We start from the raw sequence: 27,559 nt of genomic DNA, 5'->3' as shown, positions 1-27,559 counted from the left end.
GTTCTTAATTGCCAGGCCATTCTCCCACCTCCTCCTCTTTCTTTCTTTCTTTCTTTCTTTCTTTCTTTCTTTCTTTCTTTCTTTCTTTCTTTCTTTCTTTCCTTCTTCCTTCCTTCCTTCCTTCCCTTCTATCTATCTATCTATCTATCTATCTATCTATCTATCTATCTATCTATCTATCTATCTATTTAGAAAGATTATTCCTATGTAGACAAGGTCACTGCCCTTGAATTCACAGTCCTCTTGCCCAGCCCCTTCATGTGCTGAGAGTGTAGGTGATGCCTCTATCTTAAATGATCTTCATGTGGGTGATGTAATTTCTCAAAGTTTAAGAGAGGTTTTCTTTTGGTAAATTTCTCAGTAGCAGCTACATAAAAACGAAGAAACAAACAAAAACCAGAAGAACTCTTCCTAGATAAGCAGCTAACCTATATAACTTGTTATCTAAAATATTTCACTGCATAATGAAACATGCAAAAGAGAATATTTTTATGCAAAAGAGTTAGTAACTGAGTTGGGCTAAGTACCAATGAACCATTTTAATTCATTCACGGTGTTCTGCCCACAACCTACATCTAAATCTCTGGCCTAGAAGGCCAAATGCTAATCATACCTCAGAGTTTATAAGAGTCTCAAATACCTCACTTGTTACTGTAGTATTTTGATCTGAAACCATCTGCATTAAGTCAAAATCATGAGGTACAGTTTACACGTAGGCCTGCCATACCCCAAATGTTCTTCTTGCATTGTATGTGAATTTTTCTCAAAGACAAAAATAGATGATAGATAGATAGATAGATAGACTAAATTTTAAAAAAGAAGCACATGACACTGTCAGAAATTGTTAAGTAAATGTTGCCCCTAGAGCTAATTTTGTAGTCTAGAAAGACATAGATGCTTTCCTAAGTTAAATGGATATTTAATGCATTAAATAAAATATAGAAACAGAAAAGTAGATCAATTATATTGAAGTACAGTTTTAGTATAGTATAAATTGAAGTAATATATTAAGTTTCCTTACACTCTGAATGTTATATATAAATGCCGGTCATTTTATTAGTAACAATATACTGCTGTGATTTGTTGCAAAATTAAGGGGAGAATTGAAATAGTTTCAGTTTATTTTCAAATGTAAAATCAATGATGCCCACAACTCGCCCAGGGTAAAGGTTCCTATACAAGATGGACAAGACACTAAGAGTCAGGAAGCACAGGGTTAAACCTGCTACCTCACTTAACAAGCTCTAGGCAAAGTGATCCAGAGCAAGTGACTAGCATATTCTCAAAGAATGGTTAGTCAGAGAAAGAAAAACATGAGAGGAAGTCCACAAAATACAGTTGAGAAAGACCAATTGCACACCTGTGGGCAATATTGGGTAGTTTTCATCCAGAAAAGGTGACAGAGGAAATGGAGATATCATTGACAGACTAAAACATACAGGCTGTTCTTACATCACAGGGATTTTTAAAATCAAATTTGATTTCACAGTATCTTCTATATATACTGGGTGTTGTGATTTGGCTATGAGGTATGTCACTGAGGTTTGTGGCCCATGGAGGCTTGATCTCCACCCAGTGGCTCTATTGGGAAGCCATTGGATCATGGGAACAGTAGCATCATCAGATTATCAGTGAGCTCACAGCTGAAGAGACTGTTCTTAAGGCCTGGGTGGAAACTATTCAATGAAGTCATGCCTTTAGAAGCCAGATCTTTTCCCATAACTCACTTTCTCTGCCATTTTCTCTCTTCTTTTCTGTCTTCTCTCTGCCTCTGCTTCCTAACATCTCTTAACTGGGTATCCTTATCCTGGATCCTCCACATAGTGATGCTCAGCCTCTCTCAACTGAGTATAATTGTCCTACATCTCCCACAGAGTGGTGCTCAGTTTCACGGCAGACTCAAAGCAATGGGGCCCACCAAAGACTGGCATCCATGAAGCCAGGAGCACAAAGTTTATCATTTGTCTTTGTAATTTATCTTAGTTTTTTTTTTGGTTTTTTGTTTGTTTGTTTGCTTTGTTGCAAAGAACAAAACCTAAATGATCAGTCATATGCTTGCCCAGAACTCTGCCATTATTTCATACTCTGACCACTTTCTAAACATCTGTGATAATAAAATTAGTTTATGGTTCTAGTGCGGACTCTCTAGGATGTAGATATATTGTCCAAAAAAATGTTGCAAATAGAAAATATGGAAATACCTAAACCAAGATCTTTGCTGCATCCTTGACTCTGCTGTCTCAGCTACAGGCAATAGATTAGAACAGGATCGAAATTTGCCTGTTGTTTAGCTAATCACACGTTTCTCCTATCTACCTGCATTAGGTACCTGCACTACCCATGGCTGGAAGGGGAATCCTCATTTATAACTCAATGGATATCTCTTTATAAATTACTCAGGCTTACACTTGGCTTCCACCATGTGCCCTTTATTGCTGTAACAGCAGTCACTGACCTGTGCACATTTATTTTCAGTGAGTGTCATAACTCGACAGATCGAATCAAGGTCAGAGTATGGGATGAAGATGACGACATTAAATCCAGAGTTAAGCAGCACTTCAAGAAGGAGTCGGATGACTTTCTGGGACAGACGATTGTGGAAGTCAGGACTCTCAGTGGCGAGATGGATGTCTGGTACAACTTAGGTAATTAATTTTTTATACCTACTTAAAAATGAGTTAAAATTCAAAAGTATCTGTGGCATAGATTATATTCTCTTATAGTTAAAAATTGAATTCTTCTGCAGGTCATTCTGTTGACCTCTTAGTTGGGTTAGTTTCATTGGCAATGAAGGGTAATTGTCAATGAAAATGTAGCATCACTGAAAAAAAAATAAATCCAGGATGAAAATAAAAACCTCAGAGAATCAACTGAACATCTTCTTAGAGAAAATTTTACACCAATATTGATTTTAGATTCATAACATACAGTTTCAAAGATACTTGTCTAATGTTTGAAGAATTAGGGACTGTTTTTTAATTTATTGTATTCTGTTCTTTAATGAAAATTTATCAGTAAATATATAGTTGGAGGGCTGGAGAGGTGGATCATCAGTTAACAGCATTATCTACTCTTCCATAGGACCCAACTTTAGTTCCTAGCTCCTATGTCAAGTGGCCCAAAACTACCTGTAACTCTAACTTTAGGGCTATGTGATACCCTTTTCTGAACTCCATAGACAAACCACATCATGGCACACATTCACACAGATATGAGCACATAAATTAAAAATAAATATTTAAAATTAATTCAAAAGAAAAGAATTATTTAGTTGGAATTTCTTTCAAATGGTGATATAAAATTGGACATTCATTAGCAAAGCCAAGAAGGATGGATGTGACTCTAACTTGAAGCTATCAATTAACTTAGCTGACATGACATTTAAATGCACTTTTATTATGGAAGCAGGACTAAGACTTTTGAATTTGTCTTTTACTTGAATTGAAGAATAACCTGGGGTCTATACTTATAACTTAATAATAGTACTAATCTATAATTATCTCAGTTTCCATAAAAGATATGATCCAAAGATCGCTTAATGGCATCTTGGGGAAAGTTAAATTAAAATTTTGAGAACTGACTGGTCATGAGTCTAACAGAAGCTGACATAGCCCCAGGGCTACAAAGAATTATCACGTAGATTCACAATGCAGCGCATCTACTTACAAAATATTGGCTTAAAAAAAAATCCCACAAACTTTAGTAATATGAGAATTGTCAAAATAAAATCTCATTAAGTTAATAAAACTCTAAATTATATAACAACTTAAACAGGAAATTTAACTTAATCTAAACATAGATGATTCAGCTACACTGGGAACTCATTACTGAAAATAGTTGAAGAATCTTAATTAAAGAACATTGGTACTTCTCATTATTGGAATCTAAACTGGAAACTAAGTGAAAACTCCCACATCTTTTTAAATTATTAAATAACTTTACATATGAACCTAAGATGTAAAAGGAAGAAAACTTCAATTTCCTATGCAATACTCAAAAATCATTTTTTAATTAGAGTCTTACTTTTGTATGTATTTTTTTATAATTGAATGTCATTGTATTAAGCTAAGGCATAAAGTTATGTATCAGACAGAAATTTAAGTGCTTTATTCTTTGGATTTTACTTACTTGGGTATAAACAGTCTGCTGGGGAACTTTGCTGTGATATTTGGTTAAATGGCTGCCCATCTTTGATATGAAACTACCTTTAAACTGTGAAAGAAACATTTGCTGTGGTGCTGTGTAGAAAGCTTTTTTTTCCAGCACCTTCAGCTGCTCAAGGGATTCTTTCATTTCTGGTGTTTGCCTTCAGGAAGGGAATGAGGAGGGAGAAAGACAGGAAAGGAGGGAGGTCAGAGAGGGAGATGGAATTAGTTTGCATTTCTTAGCTTTGTATAAAATCCCTGAGTGTGTTCAACCCTCACAAATAATTCACTATATCCTTTGTGTAAATTCTCTCCTTGCTCTTCACTTGGAATTCACCCCACCACACAAAGCAATGCTTGCTCCAAAGCCCTGTGTGTTCAAGCAGTCAGTGGCTCCTGGATTTGGGGGATAGCCTTAGCTCTAAGCTTCCTGGCAGCTCTGGAAAGGGGTGGTTAGCAAGGAAACTCAGGCGTTGTATTTGACTTACTGCTAGCTTAGAACTCTATATATGGTAAGAGCAAGATTGTCATTTTATTTCCTCAGAAGACAGACAGGAGGATCACCAGACCAAGGCCTGCCTGGCCAATTTTGCAAGGACCCATCTCAAATTAAGATGTGAGAAATTGGCTGGGGATTTAGCTTAGTGGTGAAAGACTCCAAAACTCCCAAAGGGAGGCACTTACTCAAGCCTCGGGTCAGCCGCGCACCCAAGAAGACACTGAGACCGGTACTTAAGATGTATAGAGAGCAAGATTTAATACAGCAACGACAAGAAAGCACATAAAAGCACATAAACCAGAGCCCTATAAAGCAACAGCAAGCAAATACATGAACTAGAGCTCTGGGGTCGAAACCCACACACCCCGCATGGTGTAGAGGGGATTCGACAATTAGCCCAAACTTTTCACAAGCTTTTATAGGAAGGAGGCAAGGGGGGAGCAGGGCAGGGAAAATACAGGTTTTACGTCACTAAGAGATTCAGCCAAGGGTTTTTCCAAAGTGCTTTTGCAACCGCGTCCCACACTTTGGCCATGTACTTGATTCATTGGAACTGAGGTTTTTACTCACACCCTTATCTCAAAAATGTCCCTGGCACAGTCCTTAGTTGGGAGGGGTTGGACTGGGTTCGTTCCAGGAGACCCTTATCTCAGAAATGTCCCCGGAACAGTTTTCATTTGAGAGGGGGTCTGACTCTGGTGTGAGAGTTCAGAATGTACTCTGGGGTGAGAAGTTCTGGTGGTCAGTAATTTTCCTCTTTCAGTGGGAGAGCACTTCCCTCGAAAGTATGAGGCCCTGAGTTCAAATCCTGGTACTGAACAAAACAACAGGATCAGGTGGGATGTCCTAGCAAGTAGGGAAAACCCTAATGATTCTGTGCTACTAATGAATTTGCAGAACTCATTCCTGCTAGACAGCAAAGATGAGAAAGTCAGGAGGGATCCCACACAGTGAAGGCAAGCTTCATAGTCTTATGTGCCTAAAAACAGAGATTTGTAAGGCTGGAGAGATGAGTCAGCAGTTAAGAGCACTGACTGTTCTTCCAGGGGTCCTGAGTCCAGTTCTTAGCAAACACATAGTGGCTCACAACCTGCCCTCTTCCAATATGTCTGAAAACAGCTATAGTGTACTCATAAACATAAAATCAATAATTTTTTTTAAAACATGACACAGATATGTTTAGGAAACGGACCAATTAAAATAGTCTTCAGCAATAAACTATTGTTTTATTCAGATACTATTTTTTCCTTATAAATGTGACCTTTCATCTATGCATCTCCTCTGTGAAATGGGTGTCAATCTTGGGTTCCCAATCCATATTCATATTCTAGGAGTATTGTGACTCTGTTCCTCTCACAGTTATGATAGGTGTGAGCTGTTCCCCCCTGACTCAAATCAAATTGTTGAATAAACTGACCATATTTTGATTCAATCTAAATAATTAATATGACATTTATAAAGAAGCACAAGTGGTAAATAAACTATGTGAAAACTGCTTTCATCTTGCTGCTAGCCAGAATTTGGTTCATCTTTTGAAGTACAAGAAGAGCAAGAAGATGCTGAGAAGAAATTTCCAAATTAAACACTTTCCTTCTGATTTTTATGCTCTGATTAACTTGCTTGTAATTGCCACATAATGAATTTAATTTTACTATATGATGGCAGGGGGTTCTTTGATCTTCTGTCCAAAGCCTCTACAGGCAGTTTAACAATTACAACAGCACAATGGGCAAGTGTTGTCTGTGGGGCTTAAGGTTACTTAGTCACATGGCATAAAAAAAAGGAGATGTTCCCTAGGTAAACTTCTGTGTGTGTGTCTGTGTGTATATATGCATCTGTGTGAGAGTGTGTATAGATTTGTATCCATGTATATGTGTCTGTATGCATGTGTGTAAGCATATGTTTGTGTGTGTACATGTGGTTTGCTAATTTACATTTCTTTTCATTAACAAATTTGTTTTTTTTAAAATGTACTTGTATATAACATATAGACATATAAGAAATATATCTAATATAGAAATAATATATAAATTTATTATTTATAATAAATTAATGAATTATTTTTCATAAATAAATTTGTTTTTAAAGACCCATTATTTTTATTTTATGTATATGAGTGTTTCATCTACATACATATGCATAGGATGTGCTTGGTACCCATGTAGGCAAGAAGAAAGCATTGAATGTCCTGAAACTGAAGTTAAAGATGCTTATAAGCTGCTATGTGGACAGTGGAAACTAAGTCCAGATCCACTGCAAGAACAGCAAGTGTTCTTAACCACCCAACTACTTCTCTAACCCATAAATTGGTTTTTAAACAGTTTTGCACATGTATGTAAAGCTTACAGACCACTTTCACCTGCCAGCTTTTCATCCTGGTGGGCATGCACTCCCCCACACATAGCTCTCTTTCATGTTCAAGTCTCCTTTGTTTTGTGACTCACTGAGATTAGTCAGACCAGTCCATGTGCTCCTGTGTTTGGCTGTAGCCTTTGCAGGGCTCTGCAGTGAGTACAAAACTAGTCACAGTGGTCCCCTGAGTCTCTCAATAGCCAATAGTTCACAGAAAAAAGGTAGGGCCCCATGAGCCTCACTTGGCCCAGTCTTTATGGTTGTGGTGAGTTGGTATATTGGGGAACTTGAATTAGAATTATGCTCCTGTTGAAATACCTGACCAAGAACATTTTGTTTTTCCTCAGAGAAACGGACAGATAAGTCAGCTGTGTCTGGGGCCATCCGACTAAAAATCAATGTGGAAATAAAGGGAGAAGAGAAGGTTGCACCATACCATATACAATACACTTGTTTACACGAGGTAAATAACAAAACACATTTCACTGAAAGTAAGACTTGGTACAGAGGGGCAGGGATATTATGAATCACAAAATAAGCACTGGGTTTTGAAAAGTCATAGAATTGGGTTTGTGGAGTTCTGACTGCCTGTGGGGGCAGGGGCTTGCTGAGCCTGTGGTCACAGGTGGTATGCTGAGGTGGGAAAACCCAGTGGAAAACTGGCCCTTTAGTGGGCATTCAGAATGAATGATCAAGGCAGGAGACAGAGGACCAACCTTCCAGCTCCTGTCTGTTCCTTGGTGTACATGAACTGACTTGCCCTGGGCCTTCTCCAGCTCTGCATTGTGGAGGTAAGAAGTGTCAGTAGGACCTTCTTGGATGAAAATTATACTTTTTCAAATACTCACAAGAATGAGATGGATGAAATGAAGCTGAGGAATATTCTTTACCCCATGCTCTGGGCGAGAAGGACAGAGCACTTTCCCCAATAGGATATACATCAGCAAGGTGGCTTTCCTACTTCCATTCCTGTGGCTGTGATAAAATGCCTGACACAAAGCAACTTAGGAGAGAAAAAAAATTTTGGCTCATAATTCCATGTTACAATTGATCAGCACCAGGAAGTCAAGGAGGTGGAAACTTGATGTAGCAGCTCACATGCACAGTCAAGAGGAGAGAAAACAAATGCATTTCTATTTCTGCCCAGTGTTCTCTCTCCCTTGCTCAGCCAATCCAGCCTGTGAAATAATGCTGCTGGCATTCAAGTGGTACTTCCCTCCTCAAGGCAGTGAGTTAGGACAATCCCCCACAATTGTGCCCAGAGAGCAGGATGACCTATACAATTTTGTCCTGCGTCTCTCTTCACAGGAGATTCTACATTGTGTCATGGTGACACCAAGCAAACCAATACAATACCATAGATTTTTAACACATTAAGTTTTCTAAATACATTTATAAAAATCCATACCTCTAAACACTTGACACTTGTAAAGGTGTGCACACACACCATTTTACCAAACAAAGAATGAGGGATTGTGTTTCAGTTGTTCACCCAGTAAGTAATTTTAGAATTTATGATTAATTTTATGACTGATGAACTCAGGTACTATGTCAACAACCAGAATTCTGTTTTCTGACTAATAAACAGCAATTCTTAGCACAGGATTTCTAGTCTTGGAACCCTAGCAGAGAAGACGTATACTCAATGCTGTACTTTCTAGGCTGGGGATCTAGCTCAGTAACTGGTAAGGATGCTTGCTACCAAGGTTACTGGAAATGGCTGGGCTTGGTACGAACAAACAAATGAATTATTGATTCTGCAGATTCCCAAACCGAAGCAAAGGCAGATTTCCCATAACAAATTCAGTTTAGTACAATCTGACATATTCCTGTTGCCTTCAGAGGCTGGCAGTGTAGACATGATGGTAACACAAGGGTATTCTATAGAAAAGCATAGTTAAATATTCCTACCCTGTCCTGAGGAGCCTCTGAGCAACTGCAAACTGTTTGCTTTCAGAACCTGTTCCATTACCTGACGGAAGTGAAGTCTAATGGCAGTGTAAAAATACCAGAGGTCAAAGGCGATGAAGCCTGGAAGGTTTTCTTTGATGATGCGTCTCAGGAAATAGTGGATGAATTTGCCATGCGTTATGGGGTTGAGTCCATTTATCAAGCTATGACGTAAGTACTGTAGGATGCTGGGGTGGTCATAGATCTCAGTTTCCATCTAATGGGAAGAAAAGGAGCCTTTATCTCAATTCTTTGGGGTTTTTTTTACATTTATTTATTCTCTCTATCTTCTCTCTCTCTGTCTCTCTCTCTGTCTGTCTCTGTCTCTGTCTCTGTCTCTGTCTCTCTCTCTCTCTCTCTCTCTCTCTCTCTCTCGTGTGTGTGTGTTTGTGTGTGTGCACGAGTGCATGCATATACTTTCCATAGTTTGTCTGTGGAGGTCAAAGTGAAAGTTGTAGGAGTCTGTTCTCTCCTTGCACTGTATGGGGTTCTGGAATTCAAACTCAGGATGTCAAGCCTGTTCGAAAACACTCTTACCCGGTGGCCATTTTTCTGGACCTCATCTCAATTCTTCTAGCCCAAATGAAATCCGTCAAAAATGATTCCTTTACAATGTGCATGTTGCCAAGTGCAGCAGTAAGATACTAAGGATCAGAGAACTCAGCATTACTACCCTCCTGCCTCTGTTCCACATTGGGAAGGGGAACTCTTCACCAGCATCAGTAGCATGGGAGATTTAGAAATTCCCACCTGTGACCCACTGACTCAGATATTCTGAGAATAGGGCCCAACAGTCTGATGTAAGGTGTGAACATCCTTTTGGTATCTGAGGAAAGCAAAGCCTTGCCATCTCACTATTATGGTTACCCAGTTGTTAACATCTGACACATAAGGAGCCATTGTAGCCTCTTAGAAAAGCCTGGGTTCTATGCCCCAGTATAAAGGGATGCCAGTAAGCAGGAGTGGGTGGGTTGGTGAGCAGGGGGAGGGGAGAAAGGATAGGGAATTTTCAAAGGGGAAACCAGGAAAGGGGATAACATTTGAAATGTTAATAAAAATGTCTAATGAAAAAAAGAAAAGGAAAAAAGAAAATCCTGAGTTCTTCCTTTGATGTGTATACTATTGCTGTTATGAATAAAGCAAAGATATTTGTTTTTGAGTTTTGAGAGACCCCACTACTGCATGACTGGGATAATGAGTCAGTTTACAGAGACACCTGACCTTAACAGGTATATCACTAGGACTTAGAATTGGACCTCTTATTCTCCACGGTGGATAGTTTCCTGCCTCCTCTGTGTTTGTGTGTTTAGTTTATTATCTACGTATTACGTATAATAGTACAGTGTTTTTAGCCATATGCTAATGTAACTGCAAATATTAGCACCAAGGTCATATTCTCAGGTAAAATAAATGGATGAGGCCCTGGATAATCAACCAATTCTATTTATAGAAATGATCAATTTTCTCCTAACTTCATTTCTGTTGTTGAGATAAAATGCTCTGATAAGAAAGCAGCTTAAGGGAGAAAGGGTTTAGTTTAGCTAAACTAGCTCACACATTCAGATTTCTGTCCTACAAGAAAGTCAAGGCAGCCAGAGTTTAAGGTGACAGGTCACAGCCACAGTTAAGAGCGGAGACAGAATGGAAGCATGTGTGCTCACTTGATTCTGCACAGCTTGATCCCTCCAGTCTTACATAATTCAGGAACTCCTGCCTAGAGTATGGCGCCACTCAGAGTGGGTTAGGTCTTTTCACATCAGTTAAATTAAAACAGTTTTCTATAGACCAAGCCCACTGCCTACAGAACCTTCCTGAAACTCTCTTTTCAGGTGATCCTAGGTTAGTTTAAGTTAACAAAACTAACCTCAGTATGTAATTTGATGCCAAATCAATGGCCTTCATCAAATATTCATTCATAGCATTCAATCACCAGTCATGGTTCTAGAATAGAGCTATTTAAGATCAAATACATGTTTAAAATACTGAAATATTGAGGCTGGGAAGATGACCTAGTGGCTAAAGAATTGGTGCACAAGCATAGGTGCCTGACTTCAAATCCCCAGCATCCATATTAAAGATCTAGTAGGCATTGTAGCTCTGTATAGCAGCTGTAACCCTAGTGCAGGAAACGTAGAGACAAGACAATGTCTGGGACTCAGTGGCCAACCAGTCTAGTCAACTTGAGAGTTCTGGTTTAGTGAAAAACCCTGTCTCAAAAACTAAAGTGGAGGGGGATTGTAGGACATACCAAACATCTAACTTTGGCCTCTACATGCATGGACACCTACATACATTTACATGAACATACACATTGATAAATGCTATTTCTTTTCAATTTATAAAATGCCCTGGTGCTCAATAATAATGATCACACTTTTAGACATACAAGAAATCACAGAGGTCAGAAAATGAAGACTTCCTCCACAATCTAGAAACTCAGGTTTTATCTCTTTGACTGATAGCCACCCACTTCTCCTGCCCACATCTTGCAGCAGAGACTCACTGTCAAGGTGATCTATTCTGCGCTCCGGCAGCTGTAAGAGAGTCAGTAACTTTGACATTTGATTTACCCTATGCCATGGTATTTAAATCTTTTTTGGTTTTTGTGTTTGTTTTTTTAATTTTTTTGTGTATGTGTGTACCATATGGGTGCTGAGAACTGAACTCAGCTCCTCGGCAAGAACAGTGATTGCTCCTAAGCACTAAGCATCTCTCCCAGCTCCTATGCAGACTTTCTCTGTTCAGAGTTGACTGGAGGGCTACAGACTATAGCAAATGTAGTGAGGTCAGAGGACAACTTGCTGGAGTAGCTCTCTCCTTCCACCATGTGGTCTTGGGAATCAAACTTGGATTATTGACTTTGTCAGCCAGTGCCTTTACTGACTAAGCCTTTTTCCAGCTCATTTAAAGGCTATATATATATATATGGGAGGAGATGATGCCTACTGCACACTTTTCCTCATTAATATTTTCCAGGACAGATTTTGCTTTGGCAATACAAAATTTGCCATTACCATGCCAGAAGAAAGAAATGTATTGCTTGAAACAATCTAATAATTCCTAAAGTACAGACTCTTTGCTTGCCCATATTACTGATCTGTGTGATTGGTGCTAGAAATTAATTGGTTTTATAGACAGATACAGGCCTCTAATTATATGTCAATATGTCAGCACAGTTAAAAACTATACTTATATTTAAGAAATATAGTACAGTGAGCAGCTTAGATCTGACTTGGATTCTAAATAAAGTGGTGCAGATGGAAATCTTGAATCACCACTTTTACTTCACTGGATTGGAAGTTCTGAATGCACACTAGAAACTCAATACATATTTGCAATAGAGGGAACCAGAAGTAGAGGTTCCTACCGTCATTATTTTTGAGCCTCACTTTCTCCTGACCTATCTCTGGGTGTTGGAGATCTTCAATTGCCAAAAGCAAATAAAGGAGAAAGGTTGAATTTCATGAAATTGATGTCTGTGACTCCATCACTCTGTAAGTTGTGTTGAAATTCGGTGCATACCACACTGATCCTTTATAATTGAAAATAAACTTTCAGATGCTGACACATGTTATTGAGGGTTAAAAATACTTTTCAGAGGTAGTTTACCCATGCTTCCAAAATGATATTTTTGTAGCAGAAATGGAAGTTAATTTCCAATAGATTGCTGACAAAATAAAATTAAATTAAAAAAAACTCAACTAGAGAAGGACAGTTTATGGATATAGTTATCTTCACAATTACATGTATGAAATAGTGAATTGGTATTTCTCTATTGTTTTGAAAACTTTGGTGAAGACAAAAAAAAAAAACCAAATACATAAATAACATGTCAGAAGATAAACCAACAAATCATGATGACCAAGCAAGCAAACAAGCACACAGAAGAACATTTTTCACCCTCATTTTAGATTCTGTCCTCTGAATATTTAAAACTTACAAAGTTGGGGTTCAAAAGGTTAAAAGTGTTGGCACTTCTCCAGAGGACCTGGGTCCAGTTCTCAGCACCACATGATGGCTCACAACTGTCTACAACTCTACTTCCAGGGGATCTGCCACTGTCTTCTGGCCTCCGTACACACAGAGCATATACATACATGCAGGCAAAATACACATACATAGAAAATACATAACTTTTTAAGAAAGTTTAAAAATCACAAAGTTGAGCTGCTGTGGTTTAAACAAGGCATATCCTATTGGCATAGTACACACACACACACACACACGTTTGAAAAAGGACAAAATGGCTTAATTCTTCTGACTTTTCCTAGAAGTTTCTGTTGATACTTTTGGGCTGTATTCTTAGCCACATTGCTCTATTGCTTCTGTGGAGACCGATTGATTTCTCGCAGGTGCATTCGTGTTTCTTTTGAGGTTAGACTTGATGGGTAAGTAAGAGGAACTGGGTGTTAGACTCTGAGTGTGTCATTAAATTTTTCTCTTGGCCGGGCGTGGTGGCGCACGCCTTTAATCCCAGCACTCGGGAGGCAGAGGCAGGCGGATTTCTGAGTTCGAGGCCAGCCTGGTCTACAAAGTGAGTGCCAGGACAGCCAGGACTATAGAGAAACCCTGTCTCGAAAAAAAAAAAAATTTTTTTTCTCTTGAGCAGTTCTCAGAAGACAGAGAAAGTAGACTCTGCTCTGCTGGGAAATGACCTGAGCTTTAAGACTCAGCTTGCCAGTCCTGTATCCTACATCTTGCTGACTATAAATACACTCCCCCTTACCACAGGCTATGTTTTATCAGGGACAGTTTGTCATCCTGTCTGTTAAATAAAGCTGTACCCTTTGCTCTGGAACATTCATGGGGACAGAGACTACATTTCTCCTATCGGAACAAGCAAACAATCAGGTACATGCAGACTCCGTGCCCATGTGGAAAGTACAGCCATCAATCCACAACAGAAGGGCCTTTCCAACTTTCAACAGTGAGAGCAAATTTTGTTCCCACTCTCTAAGGAGCACATTCCACCATGTGGATTGCTTCCTGGGGTCAGACATACAAACTATTTACATCACTATAGTGTGCCTTGGCATTTCTCACTTGTATAAGTGTACAGTTTTTTTCCTTATAATGTTCTAATACCTCTAAGAACATAAATGGAATTTCATTGTAGGAAATGATTGAAATGATTGGTATGTGTAGTGTATGTATTAGTCCATGTATATATGTATGTTCATGTCTGTATGCATATATGTGGAGGCCAATGGTCCCTGCTAGGTGTCTTCCTCTGTCACTGTCTACCATATATTTTAGGACAAAGTTTCTCTCTGAAACTAGAGTTGCCTATTGTCTACACTGGTGGCCAATGAGCCCAGGCAATCAGCCTTCTCAGCCTCCCCATTTCCGGCATTACAGATGTGTGCTGTCCCACCTGACTTAAAGCTATGAACTCAGATCCTTATCCATCAGGCACTTTACCACCTGAGACAATGCCCCAGTTCACATAATTCAAATTTACACAATTTAAATTTACATAAATTTACATAATTGGTTACATACTTAACTCGTTAATGAGTTTTTAATTCATTGTAAAAGAAAGCCAAAGCTGTGCTTGGAATGTGGGATCCTGCTAAGCTAGGGTCTTCCTCTGTGATGCCAACTGAGAAAAAGCTTTGGGTCATAGCCTCTTGCTGTGACTCTAATGACTTGTGCCTCAGTCCCGTTAGCAAAAATTCATCTGTAGACCAAAACTATTGAGAGATTGTCTTAAACCAGGTTTATTTCAGCTAATAAAGCCACTCACATGCCTTCTAAGGAGAATGTTGGGCAACTGACTTCTTTACTGATGTCCAACCTTTTCTTTGGGGTATGCAAGATGGGTGAACTGTTGCAGGAACGGAGGGCACAGCAGTGAATAAGAAACCTAGGTCCAGATCTGGACCCAGAATTCTAGAATGCATAATTCATCTGTTCAGCAGATGTTCCCTATGCATGTAGGTGTAAGGACTTAGGCAGGATGCCTTTAGCCTATGAATGTGACTATAACAAAATGCCATAAACTGATGGCTTATAAACAATGGGGGTTTATTTACCATAAGTTAATAAGACAGTGAAATCCAAGGTCAATGTTGTCTTGTGAGGAGCATTTTCCTGTTCATGGAAGACTGTCTTCTTGCTGTGTACTCAACATGTTCAGTGTGGCAGGATCTCTCTAGGACACTGTTTTAAAAGCTACTATTGGGTCAATCATGATAATGCCAATCTCTATCTTAGCACCCCTCAAAGAACTGACCTCCTTACACTGTCAACTCAAAGGAACAATTTCCTCATAGAAATATCTCTCCTCATAGAGGACAGATTTAGGCCACAGCCATTAGAACTCCAGAGTAGGAATGGCTCTTGCTTCTACTCAGCTCTGAGTTTGGTGTGGCTAGAAAACTGGCTCAGTGGGTAAAAACACTGCCTGCTCTTGCCAAGGACCTGGGTTTAGCTCCCACCACCCACAACCTGAGAACTTTATCGTGCTAAAAGTAATACATAAAATATCAGACTTCATCTCTGGAGTCTGCCTTTTCCCAGCCTTCTCTCACCCTTTCCTCTAATGAGTTTCACAGCCTATTGCCCATCCCCTATTGCACAACTGTACTGCACTTTAGGAGTTGAATCCTCTTTGATGTGTATAGAGGGAGTATGTGTGGTAAATGAGAAAAGGCATTCCTGCCTCTGGAGACAGTTACCATGGAGTAGAGTCTGATGGACAGCCCTGCTGGGAAATAGCTAGGCCCAACTCTCTGCTACAGAGACATACAGTGAGCAGCATCAGACATGTCATCCCCCTTCCTGGTGGCCAGGTCATACTTAAGAGGTAAGACACAGTCCATCACTGAATATTTCTTAGTCCAGTCAGCTGGCCTGAAGTTAGGGAAAGTTGGTCCTTGGTATCTGAAGTCATTGGTTGGTACTCATGCTTTCTGGGGCTGGTAGGATTTGAGTTCCTTTCTGATCTTTTTAGAGCCTTCTGGAAGATTGGAGAATGACTCCTGTGCCTCTTTAGCTAGTGCCCATCAGACCCCAGAATTGCCTCATTCCAGTATTAATCAGAGAATTAGATATTTCTGTCAGTGCTTTGAGATGAATTTCTGCCTAATGTTCTGGATGATTTAAAGCAGTGCTCTCAGCAGAGCGATGATGGAGTGTGGTCGTCATCACAGCATTAAAACATTACCACCACCTACCATGGCCAAATGCTCATAAAGTGATTGATGTCTTGATCAATTGTCCTGTCAAGGAAACTGAGCACTTGCCTTGTCCCCTGTAACTCTGTAAATGCCTCCAGCTCCTGTTGCCTTGTTTTCATTAGGGAAAAAAAAAAACAAAAACAAAACCAAAAACCAAACATTGGTCCATGTCTGGGTGTAGGGAATCACTGTATTACATAAGATCTCAATAAAGACAGCAGAACTTCAGACACACATGTACATCTACAGTGTGCAACCCCAGAAAGAGAGGAAGAGGCCCCTAAGGAAGTGAAGTCAATGTACTAAGAGACATCTTCCACTCCTGCACTTTGACTAGATATCATAATGAAACAAGTCTATCTGCATGGTACTACAGCATAATTCACACACACACACACACACACACACACACACACACACACACACGGAAAAGGGGTAAGAACTTCAGATAGCTTCTTCCTATTGGACTCCTTTACTCCCTTCACCTTTCTCCAACACATCCTCCTAAAATCTTACACCCAAAATAATCTCTTAAAAATACCAATCTGATGATGTTGCTTCTTTTTTGTGTAGAAGAATTATAGTTTCTGGCAAATGACTTTTTAACTTACATCTACTTTGTGAGAATTCAAGTTTTATTTGATAAAGTCCTCTGACCAATGAAGATGTAGTTGGCCTAACATACAGTACAGAGCTCCACATAAACCAACAGACAAGCTGGTCAGGAATTCTCTCCTAGCAGTAGAGGGTCGACTGCACCCAATCGTGTCTTCACTGTGTCTTTGTTTGTACCATCTCATCCCTGAGCTATTTCTTTCTAATGCCTAGCCTCATTTCAAGGCATCTTTCCTAAGCTTCTGAAGGCTATACTGATCGTGTTCTTACTCAGTGGCTCATGCTACTATGTGTCTGGTTTGTGATTGTCTCACTGTTGCTTGTACATCTGTTATATGCCTGGGTCTGTGATATTCTGCAAGTTGACTCACTGATTTGAGACCTATATCTAAATATTTGTTGCATCAACCTCCACAGACTCCAAGATCTTCATTCTTCCCTGGTCTCTGCCTGGCCTCTCAGCCTAAGCCCCTCCCTCCTGACTGTTCTTTTCCCTGCTGGTAGACTGGACCTTTGGGGCTGTGTCCTGTACCCTAATCTTTTCTCTTCTAACCTTCTGATCTACTCAGACCCACTACAGGAGACAGATAACAGAACTAAAGCCTAAGCAACCTGGCTGTGAGGGTTTGTTTCCATTTTTATTACATTTTATTTACCTATCACAAGGGTGCATGTGTATGGAGGTAACTTGAGACATTGGTTCTTCCCTTCTACTGTGTGAGTCCTGGGGGCTGCACTTGGGACATCAGGCTCATACATCAAGTGCAAGCTCAACTAGTGAGCTGTTTTGCTGCCTGGGTAACTTACTTTGAATCCAAAAACCAGGTTACTCTTGCGGTGCCCTCCATTTCCAAATGACACTCTTCCAGCTTCAGACTTTTGGTAAAGTTTATTTTGGTAATTGCTTGTGATATCATGCCTCTACTTCTTCCTACATATGTCTGTTTTTCTTTTATCATCTTCCAAATTGTCATATTTAGGCATTTAATATTCCTTAATTCTTACCCTATGATTAGAGCATACAAATTTAATTTTATAAAATTTGAGGAGCAAGGAGGAACATGAGGACTTTACTTTGAAGTTCTAAAATTTCTTCTCGAAACAGTTTTTATATCATTTGTGGTATTCTTGTGGATTAAGTGCATTAGTGATTAACTCCAAGTCACCAATCATGCATTAGTTTCGCATTAAGGAAAGAAATAAAAGCATTTCCCTTGGTATCATTTAGCCAAGAGTACAGAATTATCTACTTCATGCTCCCTGTGTCTTCTGTCCTCTGTCTGTTGTTTGAGTCTGAACCTGTGCTTGTCTGAAAGCTCTCTTGTGACTCTGTTCTTGTGCTTTTATATGTGTCTGTCTGTCCCTGTGTGTCTATCTGTTGTGTGACTGTGTCTGTGTGTGTTCAAGTGTGTCTGACTATAAGAGTGCCATGTGATTGTGTCTGTTTACGTTTCTGTATGTCTTTATGTTTCTGTTCCTAACAAAGGGCTTTTTTCCCCTCTCTTATTGAGCATCACAGAAACCATCACATGGAGAAGGAATGGAATACGTTACAGAAATCTTTTTTTAACAGTTTTACAAGGGATTAAGTCACTGACTCCAACTGAACTCCAATCTGACTTGGAGTCAGATTAAGTCTGACTCCAAGAGTCCCAGATATCAAACTATTACAAATGTCATTGTTTATCAACCAATATAGCAAAACACTATGGAAGATGTTCATTTTAGAAGATTGCCCTTAACCTCAATATTTGCAGCTTTCAGCAAATAGTGCAAATGTATTGTTCTGAGTCAGGGGCAGGGAAGAGTACATAATTTAAAATTACAGCTTTGTGTTACCTTAGGTTGTAAAACTTGATTACATGGAAAATCCAAGGCAAGTAAGATTGACTGTTATAGTGTTCTCTTAAAAGCAAGTTAAACAAATAGGCTGAATACACAATAGTATAGCGGCCTTAAGTCCCATATGACTTCAAGATATGTTATTAATTCTGTGAGGTCCAGTAAGAGATACTAGAAATAATTTCTCAATATTGCATTGCTATGGTACTCATATTTAAATTTTTGAATTACAGTTTTTAATTTATTTTGTGTGGGGTGTGTATGTGTATAAACGTGCGTGGGGATTCATGTGTGCACCACAGAACCTGTGTGTGGAGGTCAGAGGACAATTTAAAGTGTTCAGTTTTCCTTGCACCACATGGGTTCCAGGGACAGAGTGAAGCTTGTGAGGTGTGACATTAATGCCTTTACCCACTCAGCCATATCACTGCCTCTCACTTGTAGCATTCTTGGTGGGTATTAATTAATTTTAATAAGCTCAGAGATAGTGATTTAAAAATGTAAATGCATTTACATTTCTAGGGCTAAATGATAGGCATCATATACCTCTTAGAACATTGTCAGTTCTGATTCTCAAGGACCATAACTTTCATCCACTTTCAGTTAATCTCGTGAAAAAAAAAAGGAGGGGGGGATCCAGCCCAGCTGTGAGCCAAGCAAGGCCACAATTTTCAGGGCTGACACTGGCTTGCTTTGTAGGATGCCACTCAAGTGCTATGCCCTTATGCACATACAGCCTGTTTTGGCATTCAGTAACACAGAATGCAGAGGTTCCTGGATGGGGGATAAATTACTAAAATATCTGAGCCAGTGGGGTCAAATTACATATGGAGATCCTTCCTGCTGTGCATATTTTATCATATTTCCACACTGATCACAAGCGACACTTTCAGCTTGCCAATCTTTTGAGAGAGTTCACACGTGACAGGTTTCCTTGAGAGAAGAAACAGAACAGAGCACTCGATGCTTTTGATATTATAAATGATTCTCTTAGTGGAGGTTTCAATGGAGAGCCTTTGTGCTCAGGCCTGGCATAATTCTGTTGTTTATCTAATGGAATCCTGTCTGTAACAAAGTGCTTAGAAAACAGAATGGCTGATGGAGGCCCTTCAAGCCTGGGAAACCTCAGAAGCGCAGCTTTAGTCGTGTGTGAAGCTGAATGAGGGGTGCCAGTGTGCATGAAAAGTGGGGCCTCCTGCTGCAAAATAGAGGGAAAAGTGGGGAGCAGACAGAATCAAATGAGCATTTGGGTGAAATGCAGCACCATAGGCTCTTAAATAATTAAAGATGAGGTTGGAGAGTGAGGGGGATCCTGTGACCCCAGCTGGTACTCCAGAATGCTGAACTTTTCTAGGAACTGTGTTTGCCAGTGAGCATACAGCACCCACACAGTTCAAAGAGCCTGACGTTAACACCATGAGAAGTCGCTTTCTAATCACACTACTTCACAGGTGTGAAGGCAAAATGTCTAAGAGGCTGACTGTGTCTTTTCTTCCAGTCAGAGACCACAGGAGCTTTCGCTCCTTTCCATAGACGTAGTTGAGGAATGACGTAATGCTAACATGAGAAGGTGGGCCGGTGTATGGTGATTAGCTTCTATTTTCAAAGCTCTGTATGTCTTGCTTTTTTAAACATTTCAGGCACTTTTCATGTCTGTCTTCTAAGTACATGTGCCCGGGTGTCCCTGCAGTCATGAGCGCCCTGCTGGCGAACATCAATGCCTTCTATGCTCATACAACTGTCTCCACTAATGTGCAGGTTTCTGCCTCTGATCGCTTTGCTGCTACGAACTTTGGGGTAAGTATGATTATTTTTGGAACATGGACTTTTCAAGCGGTCTATGGGACTTAGATTTTCAAGGGGCTTTGGACCCCAGACTCTCTTCCTTCCTACCCACCCCATTAAATTATGTCTACTATATAATGAATCATCACAACTTAACATGAAAAAAAAGTCTGATTTGGTACCCTAGGGGAAAAGGTTGTGGATATTTGACCAAAGGAAAAAATGCTCTAGAATCTAACTACAGAGGAACAAGGAGTCTCCTTGGGGGGTATCTTAGTCTAATGACCCATATTCAAGGTTGGATTGAAATAGCTTTAATGAAAGAACTTTGACAAACAGCAGGCTCACCACTGATTGACTCTCCGCATCTGAGATGACGTTTCCCACTAGCAAAACACATATTGTGTCAGAGTGCCCTGGGACTCTCTAGGATATGCTGCATGTTTGCAGATTTGTGGTTCGCTATGTTTAGCTGTATCTCCATGTTAATCTGTGCGTGGCTGCTTTCATGGATACTCCCTTGAAGGAGAGCATGGTTAGGTCTATGAAGATCTGCACCTACTGAAAGCTTCCTGCCTGAAGCACCCAAGGGTACCAGGAGTGTGTTGTCGAGTAAAAACACAGAGATTCTCAGAGGCCTATTTGTTACTTATTGTCTCCGTGAGATAGAAAACTGACACCGGACAGGTGGAAATGACATGGAAATGAAGTCATCTCGGTGAAGTTGAAAGAGATGAGATTAACAAAGACAGAAATAGGACAGATTCCAGAGCCTTCCATGCACAAAATCAGTAGAATGCCCAGTACTTGCTGTCTTTGAAGATGGATCCAATATAGGACTGGGGAGGACACAGGGTAGATTCTGGGAGTATACGCAGGGAACATGGGAGGCAGCTTCAATGATCAGTAATGCCACTGGACATGCATTCCAATGTCCCTTTATTTTTCACAGAGAAGATTAAAATTCATTGAAAATACCACAGCTAGTGCTTCTCCTGCCTTTCCAGTCTCCCCAGCATCTCCAGTCAAGTTCATGGAGGATATTTTCGTTGGCCTATCTGTTGTAGAGATCAAATGTGAGTTTTGTGTCTTATGATAAAAACAACTGAAGAACAGTATTTAGAAAGACACAGGCTATAGGTGAACTTGGGTTCCAAAGAGGAAGAACACGCATGTATTGTTTGGGGTGAATTCTTCAAGGAAGAGACAAGTACTATTTAAAAAACAAAAAGCAAATGAATCATGGGTAACTGAGGATAACTTAGGGGCTGTGAGTAACAGGTTCGATAATGGCCATTATCCAGTCCCTTCTGTCATCAAAACCTGTTTCTCAACCTGCTTAGTGAGGCTAATGAGTCCTACTCCAGATTTCTTCCCAAATTTGAAGTAAAGATCAGTTGAAATTTAAGAATCCATAATCTAATGTGCAAAATATGAAGATTCTAAAATTATATGAGGTATGAGAGGTTTGTCCTTCCTAGCTTACCTACAATATAAACAACACACTGTCAGCTACGACTGTTAGATAGATCATGTCTTGCAGGAACTGGGACTAAAGAACTAAAGAGCCAGTTCAACAAAATACTGTGATGGTCAAAGTTCAGACCAAAGAAGAATTTTGCAATAAAAGCATCACCTTGGAAACAGAACCTGTTGTCTTGGGACTTTGTCTATAACATAAAGCATGCTGTGTTATGAAATGGCTCTGCTTCTATTCTGCCTGGTGTGTGCACTGTGGAGAACAAGTCAGGCTTGCAGAACACCGAGCCTTTCTGCTTCTGAGAAGATGTGGGTACTTGATTAACATCCTCCATAAAAGCCACCTGGAGGAAAATTGGATGCCACGCTCCCTTACTTCACACTGACCCAGAGAGAAGAAAATGCATTGACTTCGGCACATTTCACATCTCAATAACAGCATGCTTATAGCAAACCTCATTTTGTAAATCAAATAACATCTTGTAGAATAGAAGCAGAAAAAACCTGAAATGTTTGATCAAACCACAACTCAATTAATTGGTGGAAGGGCACGTGGCTGTGTATTTTTTTTCCCTCACTGTGGAATATAATCCTGTTTCCTAAACCAAACATATCAAATATACTATCTCCCACCTCCACTTTGGAGCCCTAAGTTCTTAGTCATTCAAGGACTTAAGTAGATACAGATAAAGTAGATACATGGTCCAGTGGCAGTGTATATAGGCAATTGTTTAACCTTTTAAAAAGGTATAACCCAGATTTTTCAAATCCCCCCCCAAACATAATGTATTTGAAAATGTTTTCTTCAATCTGGGCATGGTGGTACATACCTTTAATTTCAGCGCTCAGGAGGCTGAGGCATGTGTACTTCTGAGCTTGAGGCCAGCTGGTCTACATAAAAGACATAGCTCCAGTATAGCTGGGGCTACATAGAGAAGCACTGTTTTGAAAAAGAATTAAACACAAAGGAAAAACAAAAAGAGAAAGCTTTCTTCACAGTCTTACACACCCTAGGCAGGTGTTCTACCACCAACCTGCATTTCCAGCCCACCCACGTGTTCATTTCTTTGCCTACTTGTTCTTCCTGCTTACTTGACAAGTCCTATAAGCTACTGCAGCAGCTGATGGAATGGAAGAAAGATACATTCTGACTTAGACTCTCTGAGGTTTAGACTCTAATGAGATAATCACAGAAAAGTGGGGAGTAAACACAAGTCATTTCCAGATGTAGCCAGTCTCACAGAAAATTTCTCAGTATTTACAAAAGCCTGGAGACTGGAGGATAAGGAATGATTGATGGTCTTGGGTCCTCCCAGAAGTTGACAGGAATAGTGGACAGTAAGTTCCAAGTCCAAGATGTACCAGGAAAACAACCCCAGACTTACTGAGATATTTTAGTAAATACAAGGAAGAATGAAGATAGAAAATGAGTTGAGAAGTGTGCATAGGGTTGGGAGAGATGGCCCAGCAGTTGAAAGAGCATGCTTCTCCAGCAGAGGACCCAAGACAGGTTCCCTGTACCCAGCTAGATGTTGGGTGTGGGTCAAAACCACCTATAACTCCAGCTCCAAGAGGACCCAATGTCTCTGGCCTCCTCAGATATCTGCATTGACAGGAACGTACAAAACACAAATAGACACACATATGCATAATCTAGAAATAAATCATTTGTAAAGTATGCAAAAGGTAGCTCATCTATTGCAGAGTAGTGATATATGGGTACTTCTTGAGGAAGTTGGTTAGAAAATTAATATTGGATCACCGGGGGACTTCCATAGACACTGGGATGTTTGGACTGTATATTTAATATGCAGGATATGTTGAGATAGGATTTATGGTGGAGCAGGACCACTGTAAAGTGAACGCTGCAGAGGGGAGAGATTGGATACATCTGACATAGGCTGTGGTGTGGACACCGTCTTAGAAAAGGTAGAAGGGCATTTAACAGAAAAGTACATGTTTTCTATATCATCTGAAGGACTTCCATAGTAATTCCAAAGGCCCTGATTTACAAGAGAAACAATAAGCTTTCATAACATCGGGAATGTAAGGAACAGGGGATTGTCTGTCCTGTCCTGTCTTTCCAAAATCATTTTGCTGGTAACAATAGACTGGAAAACAAGCATCTCTATAATTTGGCCAGTTGAAGGAAGAAGCCAAAGGGCAAATGATGGGGAGGGGTCACTAGGCCTGTATCAATGAACATGCTGCCCAGCTACCATGAAACACAGCATCTGCAGGCTACCAGTGCCCCAGCTGTAATGGCCCCCATCTTCCCCCCAGCCAACCTCACTGGCCCAGTGGCATCAGCACTGAGAGAAAAGCTAGCCACAGTCAACTGGGCCGGGGCAGGACTGTCTCCTTCCAAATATGGTAGCCAGGACACTATACAACTGATAGACAGAAACTAAGTTCATTACAGGAAGTTGATGAGAAGAACTCTGAGAACAAAAGCATTGGAGTTGAGTCTCTGGACTGAGGGACAGAAGCATTAGTGTTGAGTCGCTAAGCTGCAGGAAGCTGTATAATCAAAGAGAAGAGAGTGAGCCCTAGTCCTGGTCACTGACAGGGGCATAAGGGGTGGGACAAATATGCTGATGACCCCAGTTTGGCAATGTGACAACCAAGGCTAGTCAAGAGCAAAATGGAGTGTGAGGCAAAAGGGTAATAAAGGTGAAGAGTGTTTTGGAAAAGATTGTTAGATCATTTCTTTTTAAAAAGATTTTTAAGAGAGAGAGAGAGAGAGAGAGAGAGAGAGAGAGAGAGAGAGAGTGAATGTGTATGAATGCAGTGCCCACCAAGGCTGGCAGAGGATGTCAGGATGTCAGATCTCCTAGCACTGGAGTTACAGGTGGTTGTGAGCCAGCCAGCATGGGTTCTGGGAACCAAACCCAGACCCTCTATAAAAACAGCAAATGTTCTGACTCACTGAGCAATCTCTCCAACCCCATCATTGTTTCTTCACAGCTTAACTAAATCATTTATGAAGGGAGTCACAATCTAGTATTTGTTCATGACACTTGCATGATTTTACAGGATATTCTTGAAGAAGAATATAAATTCTTCAATAGAAAATTTGTTGTAAAATTAACATTTATGACAGATACTATTAGCAGCACAAACTCCAAGAAAGGAAACTGAATGTTTTCATTCACTTCATTACACAAAAAAATTCTTCTTTGGATTCTGACTATATATTATGCGATCATTTCTTCATATGACAAAAAAAAACTCTGAAATGTTTTTTACAGGAAAAAAGAAAGTCTTTCAGTCTTTCACATCAATGAGTAGGCATGATTTTTAGATTCTAACCTAGAGGAGTTTATCTTCATGATTCATTCCTAATTCCACACAATCCTGATGCCTAACTCTTTTAATGGCCTTCCTCAGACTTGGTAAAATATCTATTAAATTTATGTCAGAGATGATATAAGAATAAAGAGTGGCCCGTGAAAAACAGACAATAATGATTTTAGTCAAGGCTATTTCAGTAGAGGAGAGAGAAGATTTTAGTCTCTACCCCAGTCCATTGTGATAAAATGTAGGAGGATTTTCATATGCTTGTATTAGAAAGGATGCTGAGGAGACTGTTAAAAAATGGGCCAATGGGATATGACCAGCATGTTAAAGTACGTTTAAGTTTTCAATTTGTTTTTTTGTGACAACAAATGTTGCCTATCCATGTGCCTCAATGACAGGCTCCTCTTCCCTCATAGAGGCTGGGACACAGGTGTTATTCTCTCGCAGAGCGTTGCAACTCAAAATGATGGATTCCCAAGATTTCCAAGGAAAACATATGTGGATTAGAAAACTGGAAAGATTTTTTTTAAAATATTTACATAATCAAGAGAAAGAGTGAACAATTACAAGGTTTCTGAGCTCTAAGAGAGGAAGCTTCAGGACAGGAATATAGACAGATCCTATACAAGGATAAGCCAAGTGAAAGAGTCTTAGGAAGCCCACGGCATGGACTAGGGCATGTCAGTGCTTCACCTGTTCTCCTGTGAGGGACCAACAAACACTTAGAAATTAATGAAATGTTAATTTTGCAATACATTTATTAATATCAATATTAATCTCAAATCAATAAGAAATGCAAAGGCATCCCCAATATGTTTTTATGATTAACATAAACTGAATTATGTAAAATTATTATGAGACCTTAAACATTCTGTTTAAACAATTCTCTTCTTCCCGAGTTGTTGGTTTTGATGGATCTGGATGGAGGGATTGCCAATCCATATCCTGGTATTCTTTATTTCTGACATTCCTCATAAATCTGAGATCACTGAGCACATAGGACTCCTCCAAGGTGGTACTGAGGCAGGTGAAGGTCTCAGAGCTTGAGCAGCATCAAAGCTTAGCCACACTGTGACCAAGATGGGAAGTGGAGAAAGAAGCTAGGCTGTGTGGAGACAATACCCATTCCTAGCAGGAGCTTTTCTTCCGACCATTTCCAGAATCCTGGGGGAACCTTTTCTAAAGTGTAATCATGAGGTAGCCACTTCCCTTCCCTCTGTTCATGAGTCCAGTCTGGCCCACCTATTAGTTTTGTATGGCCAGTGAGCTAAGAATGATTTTTTTTATGCCTTTAAAAGTAATTTAAAAAAATCAAAAGATTATGATCTTGTGATCCATTAAAATTACATAAAATTATAATTTTGCTGTTGATCAATAAAGTTTTATTGAAAAATAACCATGTCCAAAACACTTGTGTATTATCTAGCAAAGCTATCATGAGTGTCAGATTGAACTAGTGATAGAATTCTTAAGGTCAAAGTCTCTAGGCCTCTTCAGATAGCTTGCTGTCCACTGGTGTTGGTATTTTAATCGCCTAATTAAACCTGACATTTTGATAAATGATACTACCTACTATTGTTACCATGATTTGCCTACCAGACAAGTGCGGCCCTTACCTACTCTAAAGGGCTGAATAATGTAGCCATTCCAAGTGTGGCTCTGTGACCCTTGGGAGAAACATGTTTTAATTACCTTGTCTCTTATTTACTTCTCGGATCATGCCATGCAGATAGCAGACCCCCTCTGTGGTCTCAAAGGCAATCTCCCTCTAGTTAAACAGAAATACGGTAAACAAAATTACGTCTCAAGCTGTCCCTGCTGTTTAAAGAACCCCTTTGAAAATTCAATCAACAGAACCCTTTTAATTCTGCTTCTTCAGTTGTGATTTGGGATTCTCTGACATCAAGCCCAGCAGATTTCTTTCTCCCTGTTTCTTACTTCCTTGCATGTAAAATTTTCACAAGGGCTCTGAAAACTAAGCTAGGGAGAAGAAATATGAGAGTTGCCTCAGTCAGAATTCTGGTCACACCCACAAGATAGAAGCTCATATGTTCAGCTAAGTAAGACTCTGCCATACATAACCTAGTCCAGGGGCAATAAAGACTGGGGTGGTGTAGATCACAATTGTAATTTTAATGTGTGGATAGGGTCTGGGGAGGTAGCTCAGTGGGTAAAGTGCTTGCCTTGAAAACACAAGGACTTAAGTTGGATCCTGGAAGCCATAAATGATGTCAAGTGTGACAGTACGTGTTTGTCATTCTAGTGTGGTGGCTTGAATGAGATTGGCCCCCTTGGGCTCATGTATTTGTTTTTTTTTTTTTTTTGTTTTTTTTGATTTTTAATATTTTTATTACATATTTTCCTCAATTACATTTCCAATGCTATCCCAAAAGTCCCCCATAGCGACCCCA

At 39.8% G+C, this 27,559-nt stretch overlaps 1 protein-coding gene across 3 annotated transcripts in view; it reads left to right on the top strand.

Annotated features, from left to right (window-relative positions):
- Positions 1-27,559, top strand: part of Unc13c (unc-13 homolog C) — a 463,067-nt gene that overhangs the window by 250,786 nt on the left and 184,722 nt on the right. For all 3 annotated transcript variants that reach the window (XM_021171690.2, XM_029481908.1, XM_029481909.1), the window contains 4 exons: positions 2,476-2,645; positions 7,344-7,459; positions 8,954-9,117; positions 20,225-20,381. In XM_021171690.2, the coding sequence (XP_021027349.1) occupies positions 2,476-2,645; positions 7,344-7,459; positions 8,954-9,117; positions 20,225-20,381 (607 nt within the window). The remainder of the gene's footprint in view (positions 1-2,475; positions 2,646-7,343; positions 7,460-8,953; positions 9,118-20,224; positions 20,382-27,559) is intronic.

This window comes from Mus caroli, chromosome 9, assembly GCF_900094665.2.
Source record: "Mus caroli chromosome 9, CAROLI_EIJ_v1.1, whole genome shotgun sequence".
Classification (NCBI taxonomy): domain Eukaryota; kingdom Metazoa; phylum Chordata; class Mammalia; order Rodentia; family Muridae; genus Mus; species Mus caroli.
Note: the sequence above shows the minus strand (reverse complement) of the source record. Positions and strands in the feature narration are given on the sequence as shown.